This window comes from Cryptomeria japonica, chromosome 3 (genome assembly GCF_030272615.1).
Source record: "Cryptomeria japonica chromosome 3, Sugi_1.0, whole genome shotgun sequence".
In the NCBI taxonomy this organism is placed as follows: Eukaryota; Viridiplantae; Streptophyta; class Pinopsida; order Cupressales; family Cupressaceae; genus Cryptomeria; species Cryptomeria japonica.
Genome location: NC_081407.1, coordinates 362,228,703 through 362,255,689, shown reverse-complemented (window position 1 = coordinate 362,255,689; position 26,987 = coordinate 362,228,703). Strand labels below are relative to the sequence as shown.

The window sequence follows — 26,987 nt, the reverse complement described above, 5'->3', positions numbered from 1 at the left end:
TTTCTTGATGCAACTCACTTCTCTTGTCATGGCTTCCCCAAAAAGAAGTGTATCATCTACAAAGTGGAGATGAGTAATATTTCCAACACCGCTAGACACTTGAAGCCCTTTCAAATTCACATTTCTAACCTCCCTATTCAAGGATCTATCGAACACCTCCACCACAATGAGAAATAAGAAGGGAGAGAGGTGGTCCTTTTGTCTTAGACCTTGTTTAGATGAAAAGAATCTATAGCAATGCCATTAATAATTAGTGCATAAGAGACATAAATGATGCAATGGAAAACCCATTCACACCATTTCTCACAAAAACCAAACTTTCTCAACACCTTAATGAGGAACTCCCATGAAATTCTATCATAAACTTTATTCTCGTCCAACTTGATGACCATTCCTTCTTTCTTCGATGTTTTTATTGAGTGAATTTTCTCATGAGCTAGGACAATGCCATCCAAAATTTGTCTTCCCTTGAGGAAGTGATGGGGTTTACCTAGTCTGCTCAACACATCACCTAGCTAGTGTTGCTCAATTCCACCAACTCACCAGGCCTAGTTGCACTCTAGACCTCCAAGTCCTTCTCAATCTCTTCTAGGGCTTAATTCTTGACCCTTCTAAGGTGTATGCTTCAGGTGTTTTGGTTAGGAACCCTACCAATTCCGAGTGCTTCTCAGGTGCTCAATTATGGCTTCTTGGCTTCAACTTGTCAAACTGAGCTCCTGCTGTTGTGAGATGATGCAAAGGTGTGGAGGTGTCTACTAACATGTTTTGTATGCATTTGGGGTCCATTAGTGGCTTGCAATCATTAGGTTTCTTACCGACTTCAAAATCTTGCCTAGAAAAGGGCTACAAGGAATGAGCCCCAATTAGGCCTCCAAATCCGGTTTTCTAGGGCTTGAAGGAAAACAATTCAAAGGACCCCAAAATAAGTTTGGATTTTCTTCAAAGATACACCTATCCCTAAAGGATTTTTGTGGTTTTGGCCCGTGGTTTCACCGTACAATGTATGAACCCCGAAATGAGGGTTTTGAAGGGTTTACTAGGCCTTTAACCGGCAGTGAATGAACAAGTTGGGGTTTTGGTATCAAAAGGCTTTCTCAAAGCTTCTCCCTGCATAGATAACTCTGCCCCAACTCCATGGACGCCTCCAAACTCTGAAATGGTGATTTGGCACACACCCCTGCACTTAGCACTTCATTTTCACCTTATTTCCTCTAGCCGGGTTGCTCTTGGACTCACCTAGAATAAGGTGACAGTCATACTTAAACTCCTCTCCAACACTTGAACCTACATATGTACAATGTACAGGTGGTTGCCTACCATGTCCCAACTAGCCGTGATGGCAGCACGTGTGAAACTCATGGGGCAACCATATTTACAAGAAAACTACTATATACAAGCCAAAACTGTCTGTTTGCAAACTTGAACAAGAAAACACCAATGAATAGTATTTACAAGACTCTAAATTGAACCAATGAACAGTATGTAACTCAATCCATTGCTGGATCAATGGATTCAATCCATATTCAACTGCAAAATGAGTAAAATCAAGCCAAAATGCTGCCAACAAGACTGAAAATGAGTAGTTTCAGTTGTTGAACTTACATCACACACTTCTCCAACCTTGGTAAACGTGCAAGAGAGGGTATATATAGGTTTCCAACGTGTGGAGTCCTCCTAGGGCATTGGACAATCCCTAACTCCACCGCTAACCAATTCAGGACAAAAGTTGTCACGACAACTTTCAAAAGTTGTCATGACAACTTTTTGCAACTTTGTGATTTTTGCACTTTTGGTTTCTCCAACCTATAAGACCTATTCCAAGTCATCACATATGACTTTTCAAACATGTTGAAGACCTAATTAACCCTCCCTAATGCTTATACCAAGTTTTGACACTTTTGACTTTCAAGAAGGTCAACTACCTACTCAAATCCACTATTTACACAAAAATGCAAACCTAAGAAGAATGAACTCAACCTAGGCCTACATTGACACAAAATACTAACTCTTGGACCCTCCTGGAGTCCTTATTCACTACTGACTTGGCCAGGGTCAGTACAAGCCAAAATTGTGAAAGCTTTTTTTACTAAGTCCTAGGTGCTCCTGCACCATTACTCTACTCTTTTGATATTATGCCTTCTGAAAGCTTTTTCAATCGCTCTGCCATTACCTTTGAAACAATCTTATAGACAATGTTGCAAAGTCCAATAGGTGTAAATTCATCAAAGTATTTGGGAGAGTTAATTTTAGGAATAAGAGCAATATAAGTATAGTTCCATAACATCATATATAACTTTCTATGCCTACATTCCTCAGCCGCCTTCTAAACAATCTCCCCCCCAGTAACCCAAAACTTATGAAAAAACTTAGTTTGGAAGCCATATGACCTTGGAGATTTCCTACCACCAAGTCAAAATGCAGCCATATGGATCTATTCCAAGGAGAATGTCTGAAGTAGCACTGCATTTTGAGATGGATCGATAACCCCAACAATAATCGTTAACATTTCTTCCCGTGCCTCCAAATTTTCTTGAACAACACCATCCAATAACTCTTAAAAAGTCTTTACTCCGTTTATTCTAGCATAGAGTATGTGGGAGCTGAATACTCATAATCTTATTGTGATGTCAATGAATGTTGGTAGATAAGTGGAAAAACTTAGTATTACGATCCCCTTCCTTTAATCAATTTATTTTGGATTTTTGTTGTCAATATATCTCTTCCATCCTAAGAATTTTGCTGTGTTCATCTACCAACTTTTTTTGTGGAATCCTTGAACTCAAAAGAAAGCCCAAACAAGGAAATAGAAGTCTATCAATTAAAGTTCCGTTTCAACTTTTTTTTTTTTTGGTTAAACGAATTCTCCATTACCTCCTCATTTCGAATCTTGGCTTACCTTTTAGTCATTGCTAACTTTAGAGATAGAACAAACTCCTTATAGCCTTTGATTTCTGACTGCCACTGATTCCACAAACCCTCTTTTAAAATTTGGGTGTTCGAACCAAAAAGATTCCATTTTAAAAGTAATACTAGACATTTTTTTGATCATTTTCACACAGAATAATATACAAATAGTTATAACCCCTTAACTGAACCATGCCAAAATATGTTAGAAAGGGGGAAAGAATCCATTCAAAATTTACCAAAAATCTGTCTAGTCTACTTAGAATATTATCCTCCCCAATTTTCTTATTAGATCAAGTAAACCACCCCCTTTCAAGGTGTATATCTACCAAGGTCAACTCATTACAGAACTACCTAGAATCCATAGAGCCTAAAGAGAGAAGTGTCCTGCCACCTTTTTTCTCTTCAAGGTTTTATGTTGTGCTAAAGTCTCCTCCCATCACTCAATTCTCCCTAGGGTTTAATTGCCTAATATTTTTGAGATGCTCCCAAACCTTAATTCCATCTCTATATGAGTTGGGCTTTTATACATTTGACAAGAGAAAAGAACCTTCGCTAACCAAGCTATTAAATTTTACCAAAAGACTAAATTGGGATTCATCAATAATTTCTAGGCCACTTGCAATGCGTACAATGTCAACCATCACAATTTCGCCCTACTTCCATATCCTTGGAAACAACTCCTTAAATGTAACACCATCTATAATAGTTTCTTGAAGAAGCAAAATATTAGGACCAATAGTTTCAATAAATTGTTTAACCAAATGATGCTTCAGTTGACCATTGAGGCCTCGAAGATTCTGACTTAGCACCTTCATGATATTTTCGTGCCAGGGAGGTGCTTGCCTCTAGATTTGAAAAAATTATTCATTGATGCCTGTGTCACATTTCCAAATCCTCCAAATTTGCACCAATAAGATTTTATATTGTACGAGGTGGGGATTCATTCCCTTTTGAAGATGAAGCAAACTCTTGTAGAAGAGGATGCCTATAATTAACCACCTTCTCCAACCTCAATTATATGATTGAATGTCAAATTGTCTACTTAAATCCATTTTGACACATGTTCTAGCATATGTTGCCATCTATTTGCCTCTTCGTGGCATTGGAACAATACATGAATTCAACCAAGGAGTTCCAATTAGCTGAAAAATCTCTTCCAACCATATTTCTTGTGGCAACTTTTTTAGCTTGATGCAAATCAGTGCTTCTTGAATCAAGTCTAGATGAGGGTCAAAATTTGGAGTGTAGGGATGGATATATAAACCGACATTACCCAGAAACCAATGACCTCCTTGAAGCACATCATCCCATTAAGGCTTTAATTGAAAAACAAAATGGAGAAAACCCAACTCTAAGAAGCTAATTTTTGGGGAAAGCTTTAGTCATTTCTACCTTGTCCATGATTTGATTCTCTTCATTGCCAACCATAGAGCAATAAACTTTGCGATTATTGCATCCTTTTTTAGTTCCTACACCTTTGAATTAAGGAGATTATTTGAAATATGAATGTAGGGCATGTCTTCTTAAATCTCCAATTTTACATTGCCAACTGAGAGGGGACTAGTAGAATTTTTGCTCTCCTTAAACTCACCATTCAGATCCAATTCCTTAGCTTGAAATACAAACAATTCACCTAACTCTTGGATATTTCTCCTCGTGTTTGTCTTTGTCGAATCACCATCCACCTTTTTTCAAAACTCTACCTCTCCTTACTTGCCTTGCGAAAAGTGCCATAATTGCCTTCTTCGTTCATTTTCGTTCAATTATAACTAAATCTATAAACATATATAAACTTTTAATTAATTATATAAAACTGTATTTTTTCTTTTTGTTGAAGGCGACTTGGGTTTTTATCTTGGGTTTTTATCCTGGTCTGAGCTCAAAGAGACCACTTACCGAGGATCTCTTCGCACTTTAATTGTCAAGGCCACATTCCAAGGCCTCGATCCCTAATTCAACATTTCACTTGTTCAAACCCGTGAGCCCAACAACTCAGCAAAGGCCAACAACTTGTGAGCACAACGACCCAACAGAGACACATATCATGTGAGGACATTAGCTTAGTGAAGGCATGAGTGTTTCGAGCACATTAGGCCAACAGGGGTTTGAACGTTGGTGGCCGCCTCACCAACAAAATGACTTAACCATGGTACTATGCCTTAATCGGCAATATATATAAAAATATGATTAATATAATATAATAAAATAGAAAGCAATGATGTGTTTTAATATCATAATGAGAAAATTGTATTTTAAACCATAATAGAAAAGACAGAAGAAAGCCTATTGTTCCTAAGGAATGACAAACATAAATTATTATCATTGTCGCGTGCTCTACCATCCTAGTTTGTGATTCAGCTGTGGGTGTAGATGGGATAGAAGCACAGAGTAAAAAGTAGCTAAACAACAAGAAAAGGATGACTAGTAAAAAGTAGCTAAACAACAAGAAAAGAATGATCCTTGCAATTGTAGTAGCTATTGTTGGCATTGTTCATATTATTTTTGGTTGCCAAAGTCAATACTTTCAACAATGTAATAGACATCAAATTACCTTTACTAGGGAACAATAGGGAACAATGCAACAAATCTCTCCATTTTGATGGTTACCACTATTTTGTTTGTAGAAAACTATAGGGATCTAAATCATATTAGTTAATTGTCGGAAACTTGGAAGTTTTTGATAGTAACTTACAATTGCTAATTTTCAAGTAACATTTTTACTGCCATATACATGTGTCTCCAATGAGTTGGCCAACTACTACTTATAAAAGAAAGTTATGGATCATAGTTTCCTAGATAAAAATTATTATTACCATTCTTTCACATTGGGCATTGATTGGATTGACCCCTAAATTTCCGTTTTATCCGCTTTTAAAATTTTTTTTTCAATGTTTTTTCTTGGTTTTTCTGGGGGCATGGACTGGAGTTAGATGGACCCACAAGAACTCAAGGTGCCCAAGCCGGTTTATGGTCAAACTTAGGGCCGCCTTGATCTTATGTTAGAACTAGCAAATATGTTGGGTGAAATAGTTGAGCTTGATAACATAGGGTTCATTGGTTGAAGAGGTTGAAACAAGTGCCTATGCAATTAGATGAGCAACAAATAGATTGCATCAATAGTGATTCCTTGTAGAATAGCATTTGTGTTATGAGACTTTTTCCCCAAAGTGAAAAGAAAGTTATGAAAGCATTAAAGGGAGATAGAAAAATAAAGTATGGTATGATCCTTTGGTTAAAATAGAGATTAATGAAGAATATCTATGAAAACTCTTTTTTAAAAGGGACGAATAATTGTATTTATTAAATAATAATTAAAGGCAACCTTTGTGAAAGGGTGTGATGGATTAGAAATCACCCCTTGAAGGTTATAAAGCAGTTACGTGAGACTTAGAAAGGGGATGAACATCACCCAAGGAAGAAGGAGGTGGTTTGGTGAGCTATGGGCATATAGGAGAGGGGGGCACATAGAGTGTGTCTAACTCAGGGTACAAAGAGCACTTAGGGTTATTAAAAGATATTGAGAATATTATATACGATTTTGATGTTAATCTAATTAAATTATGTGGTTTTGTCATTTAATTTACTGTTTTAAATATCTACTTTAGAGTTCTTGCCAAATTATCACAGATTGTAGTTTAGACTGTTTATTTACATCTTTTTTGATAAAATTATATATTCTATATTATCTTAACTCTAATATTTACTGTATTAAATCCACTGCTAATATTTAAAACAATTCTTGGAGAAAAGTGGTATTACAGTTTGCCACTGCCAAAGCTGGTTCTTTGTTAACTGTGGGTTTCTGGGATAAATTTTTTCAGTTCTGTTTGTGAATTCCTTTTATTTCGAATATGCTATTTTCGTATTTTACAACACATCTCTCTCTTTTACAATGTCATTTGTTGGAGCAAATAGAAAAGTTGTTTAAAAAGCATTGTGATTCTAAATTCGATATTAATTAGAGAGTTTATGGATCATTGCTGTCCCTTGACTGCACGTATGTAATGAAAGGGCTGCTTTGTGCTCTTCAAGTTATTTGATATGTTTATTCATCATTTATTCTAAACATTGTCTTTTGAAATGAAAAACATAGAGGGTATTGTTCTAGTAGAGCTTATCCTGTTTGTGTGATACAAATTGGTTCAAATTCAATTGTTGATGGAAATTTTTGTACATTGTTGCAGGTGAATGGCATTGGAAAGGTGACAGAGCACATGTTAAAGGATGCTTTAGGCATTACGACATGTGGAGACTTGCTTCAAAAGCGTGCTTCTGTATTTGCACTATTTTCACGATGTTCAGCAGGTGTGTGCTGTAGTGAATAGCAACAATTCAATCATTATTGATGTACAGCTCGTGTAGGGTAGGTTTGAAAAGTTCTCAATCTGAAATTTTCTGTCATTATGGCAATGGCAATTATGATGTTCTCTTTAGAGTAAGTAAAAGGCAAAATTAATGCATATAAAGAGAAAAAGAAGATATGATTGATCACCATTCTCAAGTGACCATAGATGATCAATGAGATTATGGTTTATAACAAATATAAGTAGAGAAAGGGTTTGAATAAGACGTTTCCAATGCAGTTCTTGTTTATACTATATAGCATATATGAAAGAAGCAGCAAATGCATAAAATAGATGAATGTTCATAGTCAAAATGAATAAAGATGGGGACCAATAGGAGGTCTACTCATCATCATAAAACATTGATTTGTCATTGAATAACATTGAAGATATGAAGATATCTTGCTTACTCTTGGATGGTAACCTTATTGCATAGCATGAGAATGTTGAAGATGTACTTGAGGCAATTTTGAATGTCTCATGTCATTGGAGTAAAATCTATCTATAATATCACTAAAGCATGGAAATGAGATGTCATTTAGTTTGTGTTATCTCTGAATCAGCACCTAGTGCAAGCTAAACCTCAGGGTATTTGTGGAGATGTAAAACTTCCTTGCTTTTGATGAGTGGTTTTCACTTGAGGGGTACTCCTTTTTATCTATGAAGTGCTTTTGATTTTGAGAGGTAAAGTTATATTTTTTGGTTTTTAATTTTGAAAATATGTTTTGTAAGAGCTTTGAATGTACTAGGAACTTGGAGCTCGTAGCTTTATAGTTGCGTGACAAATACTCATTGGATTGTTTTTAGAAAATATTTGATTGAAGTGGAATTTTTTTAAAATAAATTACAGAACACTGAACGTTAATAATTTAATTCCACAGTAAAGTTTGATTGGACTTGTGAGAGTGCTATGAAGATTGCATTCCCACTGAAAAATTGTGGCAACAATGAAAACTAATTGATGAAAGCTTTTGTGAAAATATGTGACAATGGAGATTTGATTAAAACAGCAGGGCCTTCTGAATGAGAATTTTTAATACAATAAAGCCTTTGAAGGGCATCAAGTATTACAATATAAGCAGCTTTTTCCAAAACATTCAGAAATTACCAGCTTGAAGGGGGAAAAAATCTGCATTCCTCAGGATTAGACAGTGGGTTTTTCAAATCTTGTCTTCAAAATAAGGTATGGTGAAGGTTACTGGGAAACACAAAAACAAATAATCCAAAAACTTAAACCTAACTCTCTTTAGAAGTTCACAAAAACTTTTCTCATCTAAAACTCAAAAAAGATCACCCTTTCTCTTCTGCTTCTTTTATAATCTTTTGTGGGTGGCCATATTTGGCAACTGTGTTTAAGGTGAAAGTTTTGAAGACGAGATTACTTAAAATAAAATCTTTTTTCTTGTGTGTGTGTGCATATGTATACATTCTCACAAGTCAACACGAGTTTTCTTTTCTAAATAACTTTTCTTGGCTTTGGAACCAGAGCTCTTACAAACTCAGATTAATTTTAAGTTGTTCAATCTTATTTCCAATCAATGGCCGAAAGCTTTCTGGGAATAGCAAGGGGGGCAAGTATAAAAGAGGACTGTCTGTTGTGCTCATGATCTAATGGTAGAAAAGCTTTAGCAGGGTCAAATTCTTACAAATTGAATAGTTAGAGTTTTTGGGGCAGTGTAGAATGTCAGCTATTGATTTAAGCTTTAATCAAATGGCCAAAATTGAGTTAAATTTTTAAGTTTAATAAAGGGCAAGGTGCAATGGTGGCTGTTGGATTAATTCTTGATTAGAGGGCTTAGATTTAGTGCTAGGTTAATCAGGCAAGCTTTTAGCACTATCTTTTAAAAGGGCAGGATGTGTTATTGATTGTTGGATTAAACTTGGATTTATAGCGAGGTCCATTTGATGAGTTTTAAGCATATTCCTTGGGCCACTCAAAAAAGCTTTGTCTCATAATTAGAAACAGATAGACAGCTCAAATTTTCCTTAAGCCATTTAGTATTGGACATAAATCTTCTAAGTTTTCATTGCAGCATTTTGTTTGTTGGCTTGGGGCAAGTTTGGAGGCTGATAATCCAGCCCAGATTCTTGAGGAACTTGGAGCACATTGGAATAAAGGGACAAGCTTGCTTTTGGCTGTAAGCTCTAATACTTTTTTGTCCTCAAAAAGTCTTTTTGTGTTTTCCTCTCTCCAAATAATATTTTTAACTTAGCTTTTCAGGTTTTGGATTTTGGAAGATCTAGTTGTTTTCAACTTGGGATTGAAAAGTAAAGCTATGAGCATGTGCCTTATAAGAGGTGAGGAAAAATCAAGTTCTTCAAATATGATCAAAATGGAGAGCAGAGATTTCAACTTGGGCCTTTGTTTTTTGACAAAGCTTTTAGCACATGATAAAAATATGGTGAGAAGCAATGTGAATTGCTGGATTCAATTAGGATCAATAGATTGGATCAGTTCTTCTTGGATTTGAAGTTGAACATTGAGGTTTGGTGAAATAGCTTTGTAAACCAACTCAAGGTAGAAAAATTTAATTTTGATCGCATCCTTTATAAAAACACCTTTATTTATTAAGGTTTCCCCGTTTTCAAATACTGCCCTTTGACCCAGCAGTGGGTTGGCCAAGATGCTGTGCCTGCTAGGTCCAGTGAATTGAATTCATTTCCTGCAGGCGACCAAGTCTACAAGGCTGTCTGTTCTCTTCAAAAACCACGATGATATTACAAATCATTGCTGAATTTTCTCACTTATCTTTGCAAATACTGCACCTTGCTGTTAACCTGAAACATTTTGAGTACCTCATCATTGTTGAAAAAAGCTTTATCTCCAATTTTGTTTTGTCTGCCACCAATCGAATATACTCAAGATATGTTCTGGCTATTATCCTCAATTGCTGCAATATTGTGTAACATATTCAAAAGTTTGCATAAGATCTAAGAATAGGCCATGCCTTTTAATTGATACACCTTTCATCTCTATACGACATCACAATTTTCCCTCAAAGTATTGTTTCCACAAGTTTTGGAGACAGTGAATGACGTGATGGGTTTTGTGTATGGTATTTTTTTTTTGTAGATTTTGGGGATTGCTGGGAATGAGTATTAGAATTATATATAAAATTAATATTTGAATTTTAAAATAGAAATAGGTCAAAAATAACATGAACAAACCAAAAGAAGCTGAAATTGCAAAGATTATGTATGGTAACAATTCATTGCTTCTATTATCTATCTGGTAGACCCATAATCATGGACAAACATAGTTTCTATCTAAAGATTACACACAAATAAATGTTACATCATGGATTGGTACCTTTAGCAACAATTTAAAAAAATGGAGTCATCATTAGACTGATGTCTTGGAACCTGCTCCTCTTCCTCTTCTATTTTGGTGAATGTAAAACAACAATTGCATATGCTTTTAAGGATTTTTGGGTTGTGGGGCTCTGGTAGACTCCCTTTTTTGTGTTTCATTCATTTTAAAATGTTTTAATTTTTCTATGCCACTTTTTATGTATTTGCTGTTGGATCCTAAAGTCTTGGTGATGGCTGGGGGCAATGTTGGGACATTGAGGGAACAGCTAGGGGATGACATGAAGTGCTCAAAAGACCAAAAAAGGCAGACATACCTCTTTCTATGGTATGTCTCAGTGACATTTCAAAAACTTTTAAAAAAGGGGAATAGGGAGGGGACATCCCTTCCATGTTCTCAAGTCCCCAGATGTTTAGGACATCACTCAGATCAAGGGATGCATCCACATCGAACAAAGTCAAGTTTAAGATGCTTTATAATGAGAGAAAAACCTTTAAGGAACCGTTGACTAGTCATCAGAGATTCTACGTACTGAAGCATTTGAAAACGGAAAGCTTTTACACTCTAAAGTTTGTCAAAAGATTCAGAGATTCTACGTACCGAAGCATTTGAAAACGGAAAGCTTTTACACTCTAAAGTTTGTCAAAAGATTTTAACTCTTCTCTTTTTAATGTCTTGTGAAAATAGGGTTTGTTGTCTAGTAATCCTATAAAAGGAGTTAGAGGGTGGTATACATTTGTTACGAATAAAGGTAGACTGTTTTTAATCTTCTGGTCTAAATAGCATTCCGCATATGATATATAAATTCCCCTTATATGGATAAGGTGATATTTTTTAGGACTAGTTTTGTTGTACACCTTGCAAATCCTAGGAAGTTTTTTGGATATTATTGTAATATCAAGATGCTAGTTAGACATAGCAATGTTCTAGTTTTGTATGTTTTAATGTTTTTTTGAGAACCCATAAGATTCTTCCAACACTTGGCATAAAGTTTAAAAACATTTAAAATGAGAGTATAATTTGACCAAGCCATCTCAAAATTGGCACTCTAATTTTGGAAGTTGAGAAGTCACAATTCCTTTTTTTATGGGGGTCATGTTTGCTTTAACCGTTAAATCAAGTTTGTTTATAATGCAAGATATTCTTGGGAACTGGCTTTTTCTTTGATCCCACTTTATTTGCTTTAATTGGGCGCTTAAGCTTGGAGTGCTCACTTTTCTTAAGCAATTGGAGCTTTGTCTTGCTTTGTTCTGACTTTTGTAGGAGGATGGATGAATGACAAGACTGGTTCCTTTTTATCTGAATTCTAAGAGGATGGTGCTACATCAGATGGGTAGATGAGGCTATTATATTTGACATATTATTTTTTGAATAACACAATGGAGGATCACATTTCTTGATGGTTTTTTCCCATAATCGTTTTCCAAGATTTTTGCTGTGCCAACACTCGTTCTTATTATTCTGTGGCAGATCTCCATCTCATTTTCAGTCTGATATTAGTTTTATTTTAGCAGCACATACGATCAGATTTAAGACATACCTTTCACTCCCAATAAAAAATATTAACCCTCATAATCAGCAATATTTTCATTTTACCTACATTTTAAAGTTTTCAATTCCTAGCCTAAGATCAAACTGAGCCTTGCCAATCTGCCTACACCCTCAGAAGTAGGGCTAATTTAACTATTGTCCTTTATGAGGCAAGATTACAATGCTAAAAAAATTAGAACTGATGAAACTGTATTATGAAAACCACAAAATCATTAAATTATCTTCTATTCCCAAGCAGCGTTGAAAATATAAGGAACAACATAGTACACTTTGCTCCCTGTATATAAGAAATGTGGTGATGTAGATTGTAGTTAGTGTACAACACCTACTGTTATGTTTTGATAATATGATTTATTTGATTATGTATTAGTTGTTTGTTAGCTTCTATTGGTTATTAGAGTTAGTTGATGGTTGTGTTCCTCTTGACAACTGTTAGGTCCTTTAAATAGATTTTGTATCGTCAAGGAAAGCAGTATGGTCTAGTTGGATCAACTCTGATCCTTGGTTGACCTTTTAGGTCTACTTTTGTAATAAATTCATGTGCGAACAAAGATATACTTTCACTCATTTATTTGGTATGCATTATTACCTATGTTCATTATTTCAAGTACTCATTTTATCAAGTAGGATAGTAAACATTGGCATCATTGCCTGAAAGAAATTGGGTCAAATTCTAGAGATTCATGCCCCTAGACCCCAATAAAGGTGGGAAGAGACTACAAGGCAGTCAAGACCAAGAGATCAGGTGATCTATGTAATGTGCCCTTCTTAGCCAATGTTATCCGATCAAGGTAAGTCTATCACTAGTTCCTCGTAGACTAACAAGATGGACAAGGGAACTGTTACCCATTTTCATTCTCCAGCTCAATTAGGTGGAGCTGGTTAAGTTTTATAGTTTTAAGGAGACATGTCTGTTGTTTGTGTTATGCCAAGAGATACTATAGAATGCTAAAAAGAGTTCCAAGTAAATGCAAGTGTTCACAACCAATCAAGAACCATACAACATTGCATATTTGAAAAAGCATCTTTCTTTATTCATAAATGTTAAATGAGATGCTCCCACACAAGCCGTGGGAATGACTACCTATGATACATTATACAAGAAAATGATGCATGTAAAAACAAAATATAAACACAGATAAGGGATCTGTCATTGCCTCGTAATGACGAACCCCCCGCAGTTGAGTAGCTTCATATCCAACTCCTTTGCAGAGGTCCCCTGCTGCTCCAAGTGTCTGCAAGGAGATAAGAGAATTGTATTAGAGCTCGGGATACCATATCCTTGCATATACATCATCAATGCATGCACAATCCACTCCTACAATGCATTATACCAGTCCAATCATTGTACGTATCAGAAACAGCAAGAAGCGTATCTGAAAATTCATAGTTTTTGTCTAACAATTCGTCCAATGTGCAGATACAAGTAAAGTTTTATCGCTGATTGCTTCAACTAAATATCTGCATGTGGGAAAAATGGGCTCCCACAAGGGTTGAGCTCAACATGTATGACATTAGGGACAGATTATTATGACATCAGTGAAACAATCCTTACCCGTCTCCTACGGTGGTCACAATAAAGGAGTACATGTCGCTCATGGCGTTAGGCTGATAGGAGCATGAGGGTCCTAAATGTCATCACCAACATACTGTCATAAGCGAGGGGCACTCATTCACGGGGACCATTGCACAAGAGAATTAAGGAAGATTGCATGATCATCACGATAACTGTAGTTAAGAGGTAAAGCTTATTATTTAATGTGCCAATATTAGAGAAATGCCATTACAGTGTTCCAGAAGGCTACATTTCTAGAGGTCAAATTCAATAGCAACAAATAAGATCTTTGGTCAAAAGGTAGCTCAGAACAGCAGTGAATAAAGTTTTGAGGCTTTGTTGCCAAGGGGACAGCCCTCTTTCAAAGGACAGTTAATATCTTTTTAAGGGTCATGAAAGGATGTAAGGCATTAATGGTTGCCAAACAACAAAATGACAACTATCCTATATCAGTCCCCAATCATAAGTCAGCCACAGTAGCAGAAGGTAGCAGTCAATTTTACAGTCAAACAGCAGCAAGATAAAGAGGTTACAGTGCAGTCAAAGGGTAGCAGCATCAGTCTTTTAAAATAAAATACAGTCATACATGCTTTCAAGTACAGTCATGGTAAAGCTTTATATATCAGCCCAATGATAGAAGCGAGACATTTAAGGAGGCACAGTAAAATGATAGCAGTGATAGCATTCACTATAAATATTTTGAGGAAATGCATGCAGAAAAGAGTGGATGGAATACCTTTTCTTTTAGATATTCAATTGGCTAAAGGCCTAGAATCTGCTTTGAAAACAGTTTTGGGAACTCAAGATGTTAAAGTTCGTATTTTTGTATTGTCTTCTTTTAAGAAAAATAAAACCACTTCTTACCTTGGCAATTTTGAAAAGAGTCAAAATTTAGAAAGGAGCTATGCCTAGAAAATCGAAATATCTTTCAGTCATGAAGGAAATTTTTTTCTGAGAATCAACTTTCAGAGAATCAACCAATTTTCAGTTGCAAGCCTAGATTCAACGAGAAGGCTTTGCAGTGGTTCAGAAAGAGATCTGAGCTAAAATATCATATGTGAAAGAACAGATTAAGCACAAGCACAGGTGGTACTTAAATCCCCTCGAGGCATGTTGATATAAAAAAGTAATGACTTCCCACAAGTAATATTAATGGTGAGCACAATGATAGCCTAAGAAATGTTTGAGGAGGGAGAAACATTTGGAGCCAGGTTAGGGTCATCATTCAAAAGATGAAAGTGCAGTCTTCTTAACCATATGCAATGTAGTCTTAGAAGATCAAATCAGAGAAAGAGCAGTAAATGAGCAACTTGCTGTTATATACAATAAATGCAAAGATTGCAGCAGTTGAAGAGCCATCAACAGTGAATGAAGAGCTGGGAGCAACAATGAAGAATCTAAAATTACAGTCATGCAACAATGACAAAATGCATCCACAATGAGTCTAAGAGGTGGGGAACAGTCATATCGCAGCTGCAGCAGTAAAAGAGCAAAGTATATAACCAACAAATCACAAAAAATTCAGTCAATCAGAGCCTCTATTAGAAGATCAAAATCTGATGTAATGTTAGGACAGTGAATGGTGCTTGGTCTGCTGCAAATTATGGACGATTAAGACATGTGACAATTCTGGAGCTCAAACACGTTAAGACAGAGATACGTGTTAAGTTTTATCAAACGTGCAAAGTAAGCAACAGTTTGCATAAATACACAGAGGGAAATATTGTTAAGTTTCAGACTTTGTTACTTTTTGCAAAGATGAAAAAATGTGCACCTGAAGCAGCCATTAATGGCGGAAATCTGTAGAAAATGGTTCCCAGAAGTAGCAGCATGACAGCCAGAGAGGGCAGAGCCCAGTTCACAAGAAATCGCGCCCAACATACACAAAATCTATAAAATATGGGGAAAAACCAGTCATGGCAACATCTATGATCTTTTCCAGAAAATTCATCCAAAACCCTCAGGAACGTGAAATATAGCATGGCGGCCAGAAGAAATAAGCACAGAAGATCGCCTCAAATGGCCCTTCTTTTTTCCTCAAGCCCTAGCATGGCAGCAATCTCTAGCAGCGAAGTTTCCAAAAAGAAAGATATCGTGCATGATGAAGAGTAAAATGAGGTTTTTAGGGTTGGGAATTCCCTAAGTATCCATCGATGACTTAGGCATTTTTTTGCCTTTCATTTTCATCCTCTTTTCTCCTCATCTTGTTCCCCGTGAAATGCCTAAAGGGGTCGTAAAGTGTATGAAATATTTCTCCCTTCCCTATGTCATTCAAGTGATTTATCTTAAATCACTTATTGAATATCTTTTTTATAAATATTTAGGCTTGGCATATTAAATTGGTTAATGATCTTCATAAAGAATTTTAAATTTATTACTTAGTTAAATATTTGTTGTATTTCGTTTTTATATTTAAAGGCTATCAAATTAAATAAATATAGTAAGGAAATTATTTATTTAAAGTGATTATTTTAAAACACTTTAATAAATATATTTTCTTATTACATTTATTGATTTAATAAATAGAAATAATAATATTACTTATTAAAGTGATTTATTTATTTTAATCACTTTAAATAAATAACATTATTATCTTTATTTTTATTAAATCTTGACTTTAAATATCAAAAGGGAAATTAAACAAATATTCAACTAAGTAATAAATTTTAAAAATTACTTTATAAGATTATTTTTCAGTTTTATTTGATAAAGTCAAATGGGAGATATTTTTTGCATTAATGAAGGTTTGCAGGCCTGTCGGTGATATTTTGGGGCCATTTATGGTGCTTTTAAGAGCTTTTATGGTGGCAGTATGGGTTGGCTTCACTTTTGGCCCAAGTGTGTTCCCTTTCAGACCTGTTTCAGGTCTTTTAAAGTGGACTTTTTGGTTCCGCTCGCCCAAGAGGAGGTGGAATTTATTATTCATTATCTGCTTTTTGGAAAGCATATATTCTTCCTTCCTTCTTCTTTGTAAGGGTTCTGAATTATTCATCTCCTGGCAGACTGTAATTTTAGAGTTATTTCTGCAGAAGTGGATATTTTTGTAACAATTTTTCAGAAGCATACAGATTTGTAACACCTTTCAGCAGTACTAAGAGTTCATACCTTTCCTTTCTGGTAATTATTTGCAGGTCATGGGCTGTGTGTGAAATAGCAATCTTGGGTTGTGAAAAAGAGTGTTTTCTCCTCCTAGGGTTGTAATTTTTAGCCTTCTCACGAATCACTGATGCATGTGTTATGATTAATTGGATTGTGTAGGAGAGCTTTATTATTACTGTCATTTTGTGTGTAACTTTTCCTTGCTTTTAAGTTTTTCAACATATCATCTGGTGCATCACCTTAGGGTTAGATTTTAGTTTCATATGTCCTCCTCCTCACTCTTTTCCCTGAAGAAATTGTTAGTTTAGGTGAAGAATTTGAAAAGAACCAGCTTACTCTGGAAGTCCACTTCAGTCGTTAGGTTACCCACAGCCTTGAAGTGTTCCCATGTTTCAATAGGCAGTTGAAGTTCACAGCTTTAGCAAGGGTGCAGGCTTTATTGATAATAGGAACCATTTAGGATTAGTTTTCTCAGGTTTTAGACAACATATCTAAGTGGTTCAGGCGATATCAGGGTATTATTTTGTGATATTAGAAAAAGGTTGCTAAGTTAAATCAATATTTAGCTTATTTAAGACTATTCGGAGGTGCATATTATGATATGATTCTAGAGAGAATGGCATTGTAGGAGAGAGAAAGTGGAGCTCACTGCATTTTGTGGTTATTTGTAATATTACAAATGATATTAAAGGTGAATTTGAAAGTCAGAATTATTAAATTATGAAAATGACTTTATAATAAAGTCATTGGAAATAATAAAGGATGAATTTGACTCAATGTGGATGCCACCTTATTTGGGACTATAATGTCATAAAGTGAAATATTAGAGAAAATAAAAGTAAATAAAGTTATAAGTTGGGCACTAGAGGAAACCCTAATTAGGGTGCACCTTTTGGGAGACTATTTAAAAGCAACTTAGAGTTTATTTTGAACATGTCTTGGTTAAATATTTTCTTACTTTGGCCTCTTGAGAGGAGCTTGTCTGAATCCTATGGTTTAGAGCTGCTTGTGGGGATGAAAATCTCCACAGGTAAACACACTTGCAGCTGTGAGAGATCAACCCAGAGTGTGCAAGGAGATCCTATTTGCAGGGATTTCATTTGGGCCTTAAAGAAATCAGTTTTGAAGTGATTTTCTGGTTGTGGCTGAGTGAGTTGTCTTCTTGCTATGACGATCCCTTATTGGGCACATTCAGGGCAAGGCAAAGCCATTACCCTTGCTGTTTGGTATTAGTTGTTTAAATTTTTCACCACTGATAAAGATAGAGGCAGTTTTGTTGAGAGTTTCCAAGCATTTTGAGATTCGGAATCAGATTTCTGAGTGAGGTGCTTGCTTGTGAGGCCGAACCCTCTTGGACAGCTTTGGGGCTTAAGGAAAGCACTGCAACTGCTATTTAGTGTTGTTACTGGTCAGTTTCATCTTCTACGGTAAACCTTAATTTCTGACATTCACCAAATAATTTCCAGATTGAGTTCATCCTCTGATCGAGCCACCAAGGAGACAAGCATCAAGTGGGGAAGAGATAGGTTTACAAATCGCAGGGTAGTTCTACCTCTGCATGGTAAGCAATTTTCAGACTTTTCCTTTGCCTACAATAAGGCAAAGCCTGAATGTAGTGTGATAAAGGAGATCCCAAGTGTGATGTGTAGAGCGTAGCATTAGGAGGAAATTATTATATCAGGTCTGAGTTTCATTCACAGGAGGTGATACAAAAGCACCTAAATGCTGGTACATCCGGATAAGAAAGGCAATTTGTGGATAGAGATAGGAAGTCATTTAACAGTGTGGGAAAGGGAAAGCTCTAGTTTAATCGTGCTTGTGCTTGAGAATGCAAGACCTGAAGAATATCGTGCCATTACATGGGAGATAAGCCTGTAATAGATCTGCATGTGATGATTGCTTTCTATTCCTAATATATGTTATATGAGAGGCTTGAGGTTTTCATAGTTATGTTAATCTGCTCCTGTTCTGATAAATATAAAAGTTGTGATCTTGGTAATTGATACTATTTGAGTTTGCATTTAGCTCTTATCACTGCTATCCTGTAATGAATGTTCAGATTTATACCATGAAAGGTTTGTGTTGATATGAATAAAAATCTGTTTCAATCTCTTTTTGTATAAGTGAGTTTATTTTAGTGGTATCAGAGCCTTAGTCCTGCTAGCTTGTGGGGTTGTTGATGAGCGAAAGGGAACAAAGGTACCAACAGAGAGAGAAGGGTGTTAATGTATAGATAGCTTCGGTAAGATAAATGATTGAATGAGAGATAAATGAAGTCTCTCATTCAATCATTTATCATATCGATTATTCAATTGATAAACATTCCCTTTATATTAATCATAGTATCCAAATTTGTTAATCTATTCATATTCACCGATTGACAAATCGAGTTAATTCTTGCAAATAAGACTTAACGATTATAGGTTTAACTACCGTTTAGATTAGTCTATGTTCACACCGATTACATCAGATGTTAAGGATACACCGCTTGGCATACACCGATTATATCAGGTGTGAAAGATAATGCTAATATTACCATGGGCCACCGATAATTATATCGGGTGTTAATATAAACTATGCTCCACCGATAATTATATCGGGTGGTAAGATAACTATGCACCACCGATAATTATCGGGTGTTTCAATATATGCACTGGTTGGTAAACAATATGCCATGCATTATTATCGTGAGGGGGCACGATCAATTGATGTCTTGATCAGCCATGTCCAAAAGACATGGCCGGTCAAGGCATCGCTTGACCATACCCAGCCCACTACATATACCAAATGAAATGTGTGAGAATGGACATTGAAATTAATAAATGCTCCTCCTCTCCTGCCACATAGAAGAAGACAATCAGATTTATACAACAATTCAGTGATAGATAAAATAAATATTAAATAAGAATATAAACTTGCATATTGAATGTAAATTGAACATCATTTACATGGTATCAGAGCTATAGTTAAATCGAACCTGAGGCTGTTCAATTTAATGTAAAATTCAAATCAAGTATATATTCAACATCACAATTCTATCAATGGCTGGCGCTATCAGATTTGAAGACAGACTCGCAGGGGGTGACGACTTCTCCGCGTGGAAGTTCAGAATTCAAATGATTCTAAAAGATAACAAAGTTGAATCATTTGTAAAGACTGAAACTAAAGAACCTCAGACTAAACCTGACCAAGCAATTTGGAGAGAAGGAAATGATAAGGCTATCAAAATAATAGTTGATTGGGTAAGGAACAATATAATGCCCATTATAAAGAAACACGAAACAACCTTTAACATGTTCAAAGCACTTGAAGATGCTTTTGAGATATCCAACACCAGTAGAACCTTGGCTCTAAAAAGAGAGATAAATCATATAACCATGATAAAAGGAGAATCAGTCAATGCCTACTTCATGTGAATATCTACCTTAAGGGATGAACTGGCAACCCTTGGATATGAGATCCAAAGCAAAGAATTAACCCTCATTGCTCTAGATGGGTTGCCTAGCATCTGGGAAACATTCGTCCAAGGCATCAGTGCAAGGGACAACTTTCCTAAATTCGATAGACTAAAGGCTGACTGTCTCCAAGAGGAATCAAGGCAAAATAAGAAAGGGATCAAACAAAAGAATATAGATGAAGACCTACAAGTTCTAAATACGAACTCAAACAAGAAAGGCAAGCAGAGGCAATTCAGGAAGAGAAAAGGTCGTCACAACAAGAACTCCTTCAAGAAGGATCTCTCTCAAATCCAGTGTTACAGATGTGACAAATTTGGGCACTATGTTGCCAAATGTCCAGAAAGAGCTAAACAAGCCACATTTGCCAAAACAGGAAAATCGAAAAGGGAAGAGGACTCCGAGAAGTATGTACTCTCTTCAGCACTCACAAATCAAGCATCAAACAAAGTGAACTCCTGGGTGATCGACAGTGGCTCATCCAGACACATCACGACATTCAAAGAAGTACTAGATTCCATGAAAGAGGAGAATGATGAAGAGGTAACCATTGGAGATGACTCCACACACCCTGTCAAAGGAGTTGGAAATTGCACCATCAAACTAAAGTCTGGTGTATCATTACAACTTAGAGGAGTGCTATATGTTCCAGGCATTAAGAGGAATCTTGTTTCAATATCAGCACTGGAGGACAATGGATACAGAGTGACCTTCATGGACAACAAAGTGTTGGCTTGGCCAAAGAACTCATCTATCAAGAAAGCTAATACAATTGGTCAAAGACAAGGCTACTTATATGAGCTATGCACAAAGCCCAACTTAGCCCTCATTCATGAAACTACAGATGCCAATGAAATCTGGAATAGAAGACTAGGCCACCTAAATTTAAGAGCTTTATCATCAATGGGAGACCTTGTCACAGGTCTACCTAAGCTAAAGCAATATCATTCCGGGGCATGCACAAGATGTGCCCTAGGTAAAAATACTAAGGGTGCTTTTCAGAGTAGTACCAGGAAAACAAGTAAGATTTTAGAGTCAGTTCATTCTGATCTATGTGGACCTATGTTTGTAAATTCATTGGGGGGATTTTTGTATTATGTAATATTTGTTGATGACTACTCTAGGAAAACCGGGATCTACTTTCTGAAATGTAAAGATTTAGAAGAGATCCTTAATAGGTTTAAAGAATTCAAATCACTAATAGAGAACTACTCAGGAAACAAAATTAAAACCCTAAGAAATGATGATGGGGGGGAATACACATCAGAATTATTTAAAGAGTTTTGTAAAAATTCAGGGATTAAGAGGGAGTTAACAATACCTTACAACCCTCAACAAAATGGGATAGCAGAAAGGAAAAATAGGACAATCGTTGAAGCTGCCAAAGCTATGATCCTTGATCAGAATCTAAATATCAATCTTTGGGCAGAAGCAACTAGCACTGTTGTATATATTCAAAACAGATGTCCTCACTCATCTTGAAGACAAGACCCCTGAGGAAGTCTTTACTAAATCAAAACCAGATATAAGCCACCTTAGGATTTTTGGATGCCGTGTCTATATTCATGTACCTAAGGAGAAAAGATTAAAATTAGAGCCTTCTGGAAAAAGGGGAATCTTTGTAGGATACAGTGAAACCTCCAAAGCCTATAGGATATATATACCTGGTCAAAAGAATATTGAACTAAGTAGGGATGTGATCTTTGAAGAAAACTTAGCCTTCAAAAGAGCCCAAAGCTCTCTAGATCCTGAAGCCTATATTCCTAACGCTAGCTTAGATAGAGATCCTACTCCTGAGCTTCAAAGGGAGAATCCTGAGGAAACTATGAGTGAAACTCAAAGTCCACCTAGAGAAAACCTTAAGAAAAGACCACTATGGGCCACCAAAACTGTAGAAGAAGCTCAGAAGTTTGTTGCTCCCTTAGGAACCTTCAGAGAAAGCAAAAGGCCTCATAAATTCACTAGCTATGTTGCCCTTATGAATGATCTCTCTAAAGCTGAACCAAACAATGTATCAGATGCACTTGAACATCAAGTATGGAAGGATGCCATGTCTGAAGAGTATCAGTCCATTATGAAAAATGATGTTTGGGAGATTGTTCCTAGGCCAACCAAGAAATCTGTGGTTTCATCTAAATGGCTATTCAAAATCAAACATGCTGCACACGGCAGTATTGAAAAACACAAGGCCAGATTTGTAGCCAGAGGCTTCTCACAAAGGGAGGGAATAGATTATGAAGAAACCTTTGCACCTGTTGCTAGGTATACATTAGTAAGAGTTGTATTAGCCATTGCAAGGATGGAAGGTACTCCAAATGGACGTTAAGACAACTTTTCTAAATGGTGAGATCTCAGAAGAAGTCTACCTAGAGCAACCTGAAGGTTTTGAAATTCATGGTGCAGAGTCTCATGTGTGTAGACTCAAGAAAGCTCTCTATGGGCTCAAACAGGCTCCCAGGGCCTGGTATGAAAGAATTGACACCTATCTCTCAGGACTAGGCTTCTCCAAAAATGATGCAAATCCTAATCTCTACTACAAAAGAAATAAAGGTGATATGCTAATACTGATTCTATATGTTGATGACTTATTAATCACAGAAAATAATCACCTTATAGATCAATGCAAGAATGATCTATCCAAAGAATTTGATATGAAGGACTTAGGACTCCTTCATTACTTCCTAGGATTGGAAGTATGGCAGAATTCTGACAACATTATACTAAACCAAGGAAAGTACACCTTGGATATTTTGAAGAGATTCAGAATGCTAAATTGTAGACCCATGACCTCTCCTATGGAAACCAACTTACATAAACTTAAAGAAGCAACAACAGAGTCACAACCCACTGATCCTACTCAATATAGACAGATGATTGGGTCCCTGATTTACCTGGTAAATACAAGACTAGATATTTGTTATGCAGTTAATGCTCTAAGTCAGTTTATGTGTGAACCGAAGGAGATACACCTGGTTGCAGTAAAACACATTATGAGGTACGTACAAGGTACTCTAAGACTTGGTCTCAAATACGAGAAGGTTGATATAAATCTACATGGATTTATAGATTCAGATTGGGCTGGAAGTGTGACAGACCGGAAAAGCACTTCAGGGTGTTGCTTCAGTCTAGGTTCAACCATGATATCTTGGATCAGCAGGAAACAGTCTTCAGTAATTCAAAGCTCCATCGAGGTAGAATATATTGCAGCTTCTATGGTTGCCCGAGAGGCAGTATGGCTAAGGAAGTTGCTCGTGGGGTTGTTTGGAGAACCTATGAAACCCACTGTTATACACTATGACAACCAGAGCTGCATAAAACTTTCAGTAAACCTAGTGTTTCATGACAGATCCAAGCATATTGAGATCCCATACCACTATGTGCGAGATATGGTAGATAGGAATGCAATCCAATTGGAATATGTTTGTACAGGAGATCAAACTGTAGATATTCTGACTAAACCTCTTTCCAGAGTGAAGGTTGATCACTTCAGAAAAGGTTTAGGTATGATAGAAAGGTAATTTGCTTTGTAATCTATGTTTGCATACCTATAAGATGGTTAATGTGTAAACCTCTTTGTCATGATAGGATAATTTTTGAATTCTATCCCCTGAGTTCATATCTGAGAGGTGATGATCTCTCAAGATAGTGAACACTTGTATGTGGATGTTATAAGGTGACGGTATTATAATGTCCAAACCAGTTATCATGTTGGATCTCTGGTGGATCATGGATGAAGCCATGATTTTGTTATGGTAAAACATTCATATGAAGTGTTAGTGCACTTACGATAATTTGGATAAAGGTGAGAATTGAATATTTTCTCATATGATTATCCTTAAGTATTACGTGATTATGTAATACTGGTATCATGTGCTGAGGTGATATCCTGTCATCACAAGACTAATGTGCTGGACATCTTGTATCACGTGATTAGGTGATACTTCATATCTTGTGAGTAGATGATATGATCCCCTAGAAAATTAAAATATGTAAATGAATGCTAACCATCAGTTGAATTGTGATGCTTGACACACTACTCTTATTTATCTTACCTAGCTAAGAGGAAGTGTTAATGTATAGATAGCTTCGGTAAGATAAATGATTGAACGAGAGATAAATGAAGTCTCTCATTCAATCATTTATCATATCGATTATTCAATTGATAAACATTCCCTTTATATTAATCATAGTATCCAAATTTGTTAATCTATTCATATTCACCGATTGACAAATCGAGTTAATTCTTGCAAATAAGACTTAACGATTATCGGTTAAACTACCATTTAGATTTCTCTATGTTCACACTGATTATATCGGATGTTAAGGATACACCGCTTGGCATACACTGATTATATCGGGTGTGAAAGATAATGCTAATATTACCATGCGCCATTGATAATTATATCGGGTGTTAATATAAACCATGCTCCACCGATAATTATATCGGGTGGTAAGATAACTATGCACCATCGATAATTATTGGGTGTTTCAATATATGCACCGGTTGGTAAACAATATGCCATGCATTATTATCGTGAGGGGGCATGATCAAGTGATGTCTTGATCGGCCATGTCCAAAAGACATGGCCGGTCAAGGCATTGCTTGACCGTACCCAGCCCACTACATATACCAAATGAAATGTGTGAGAATGGACATTGAAATTAATAAATGCTCCTTCTCTCCTGCCACATAAAAGAAGACAATCAGATTTATACAACAATTCAGTGATAGATAAAATAAATATTAAATAAGAATATAAACTTGCGTATTGAATGTAAATTGAACATCATTTACAAGGGGTACTAGTATGGGTGACAAAGACAGAGGCGCTACTAAAACCTTCTTCAAGAGGTCTGAGGAGTTTCATATTAACATGTCTGAAACAATGAAGGAAATGGTCCAAATGTTGAGAGGTCTTAATCAGCATCAGAATATTGATAAGCTTGCATATGATAGGAGTGAAGGAAGCAACTCTAATGGGGAGAAGTCTACTGCTGAAGGTGAGAAAGCATCAGTAAATACCAGGTCATTCAAGGCCAAGTTATTGTCAAAAGAGGATCTGGGCGAAGGTCAACTTGACCAAACTAATGAAATGGACTGACTTCATGCTGGATACAATGCCTTGAGTGGAGTAGTCCGTAATGACATGAATTTCACTGAATATTGTGGACTGAAAGCAAAATGGGGCCATAGGAGGAAGGGGTATGATGAAAGAAAGGACATCCAACATTGTTTGGGGAAGATCACAATTCCCGATTTTGATCGGACAAGTGGTACATCAGCAAGGTCATGGCTACAAAAACTTGATACGTGTTTCTCCTTGAATCCCATGCTCAAAGAGGAAGCTACGAAATTCGCCACTTTGCATTTGGAGGGAGTAGCTCACAAATGGTGGCATGACGGTATGGTAACCCAAGGGCATGATTCTATCACCACTATAGAAGAATTCAGTCAAAGATTGATCAAACAATTTGATAGGACATACCCAAAGATTCATTTTAGGGATCTAGCACAGTTGACACAAGAGGGTAAGGTGGAGGATTTTGTAGCAGACTTATAAAAACTCTTTGTAATGGTGCCTGATGTGACAGAAAAAAGACTTAGTGTGCTCTTCATTGAAGGATTAGCTGAACCTCTTAAAGGGATACTTAAGGCTTTTGGTCCTATCACACTGCAAGAAGCCATCACAAGAGCTCTCAATTAGAATATTCAGTGGCTAAGGACAGTTTCAGCAGCAAGAGAGCAGGGCCTCCTGTGCTACCCAAAAGGCCTTTTTAAAGAAATGCAATTTTTCCTAAGACACCAACAGCCAAGTCCAAGCAAGTAGATGTTCTAAAAATGAACTATGAAGGAAGAAGTTATGTTTTTCTTGTCAGGAGTCATGGCAGGTAGGGCACTGATGTTTGGGAAAAGGGCACATACATTTTATTGAAGTGGTCTCTGATGAAGATACAGAAAGCAATGAACGTAAACCTGAAAGAGAAGCAGAAAATGTTGAGCCTATACATCAAGTAGAAGGACCTTTAGGAGCTACTCTTGCAGCACATACAATGAGCACCATGATATAATGCCTTTCGCCTTAGAGGAGTCTTGAAAGGGTAGAAGGTAAGCATTCTTATTGACAGTAGAGCCACTTATAATCATGTTGATGAGGAAGTCGTGAGGAGATTTGGATTGAACACGAAAGAGATTGAAGGGTTTGATGTGAAAGTTGCTAGTGGAACAATTCTTTCTTGCACTAGGAAGGTGCTTCAAATGGAGTTGACAATGGGGGAATACAAGTTTAAGGGTAATTTTTAAGTGGTGGGAGTTTAGTGGCTGCATGCAATCGATAAATATGAGACAAGCCATCGAACCTGTTAATTGGTGTTTTATGACCACACCAACACAGAATAAAATACCAAGGTATCTTATCCTCTCTTGAGCAAAATCCAGTGTATGCTAAGATTATGAAAGATCATATAGGTTACTCCAAGGTTCTTATTTGTTAGGTCCTGACGTGTGGATAAACTCAATGGTCGTTGTGATAAGCTAGTAACACAAAGGGACTTACATTTGAATTGTTGTTCACTTTTTCTACAATGCTGGCTGGAACTTCTTCATCCGATATTGCAATCTTGTGATGCTTCTCTCTTCGAATGAACTAGATATATCCTGAAAGTAAAAAGGGGAAATGGTTAGAGAATCTATTCTACTCCTAAGGACACTGATATCAATGAACAAATTCCACATTAACCAAGTTTTGCTTCGCCAAGCTTAACAACAA

General features: G+C 36.4%; 1 protein-coding gene across 2 annotated transcripts in view; it reads left to right on the top strand.

The window, feature by feature from the left end:
- The window catches only part of LOC131080008 (DNA polymerase kappa), a 147,557-nt gene that overhangs the window by 57,076 nt on the left and 63,494 nt on the right, over positions 1-26,987 (top strand). For both annotated transcript variants that reach the window (XM_058018062.2, XM_058018061.2), the window contains exon 8: positions 7,092-7,212. In XM_058018062.2, the coding sequence (XP_057874045.2) occupies positions 7,092-7,212 (121 nt within the window). The remainder of the gene's footprint in view (positions 1-7,091; positions 7,213-26,987) is intronic.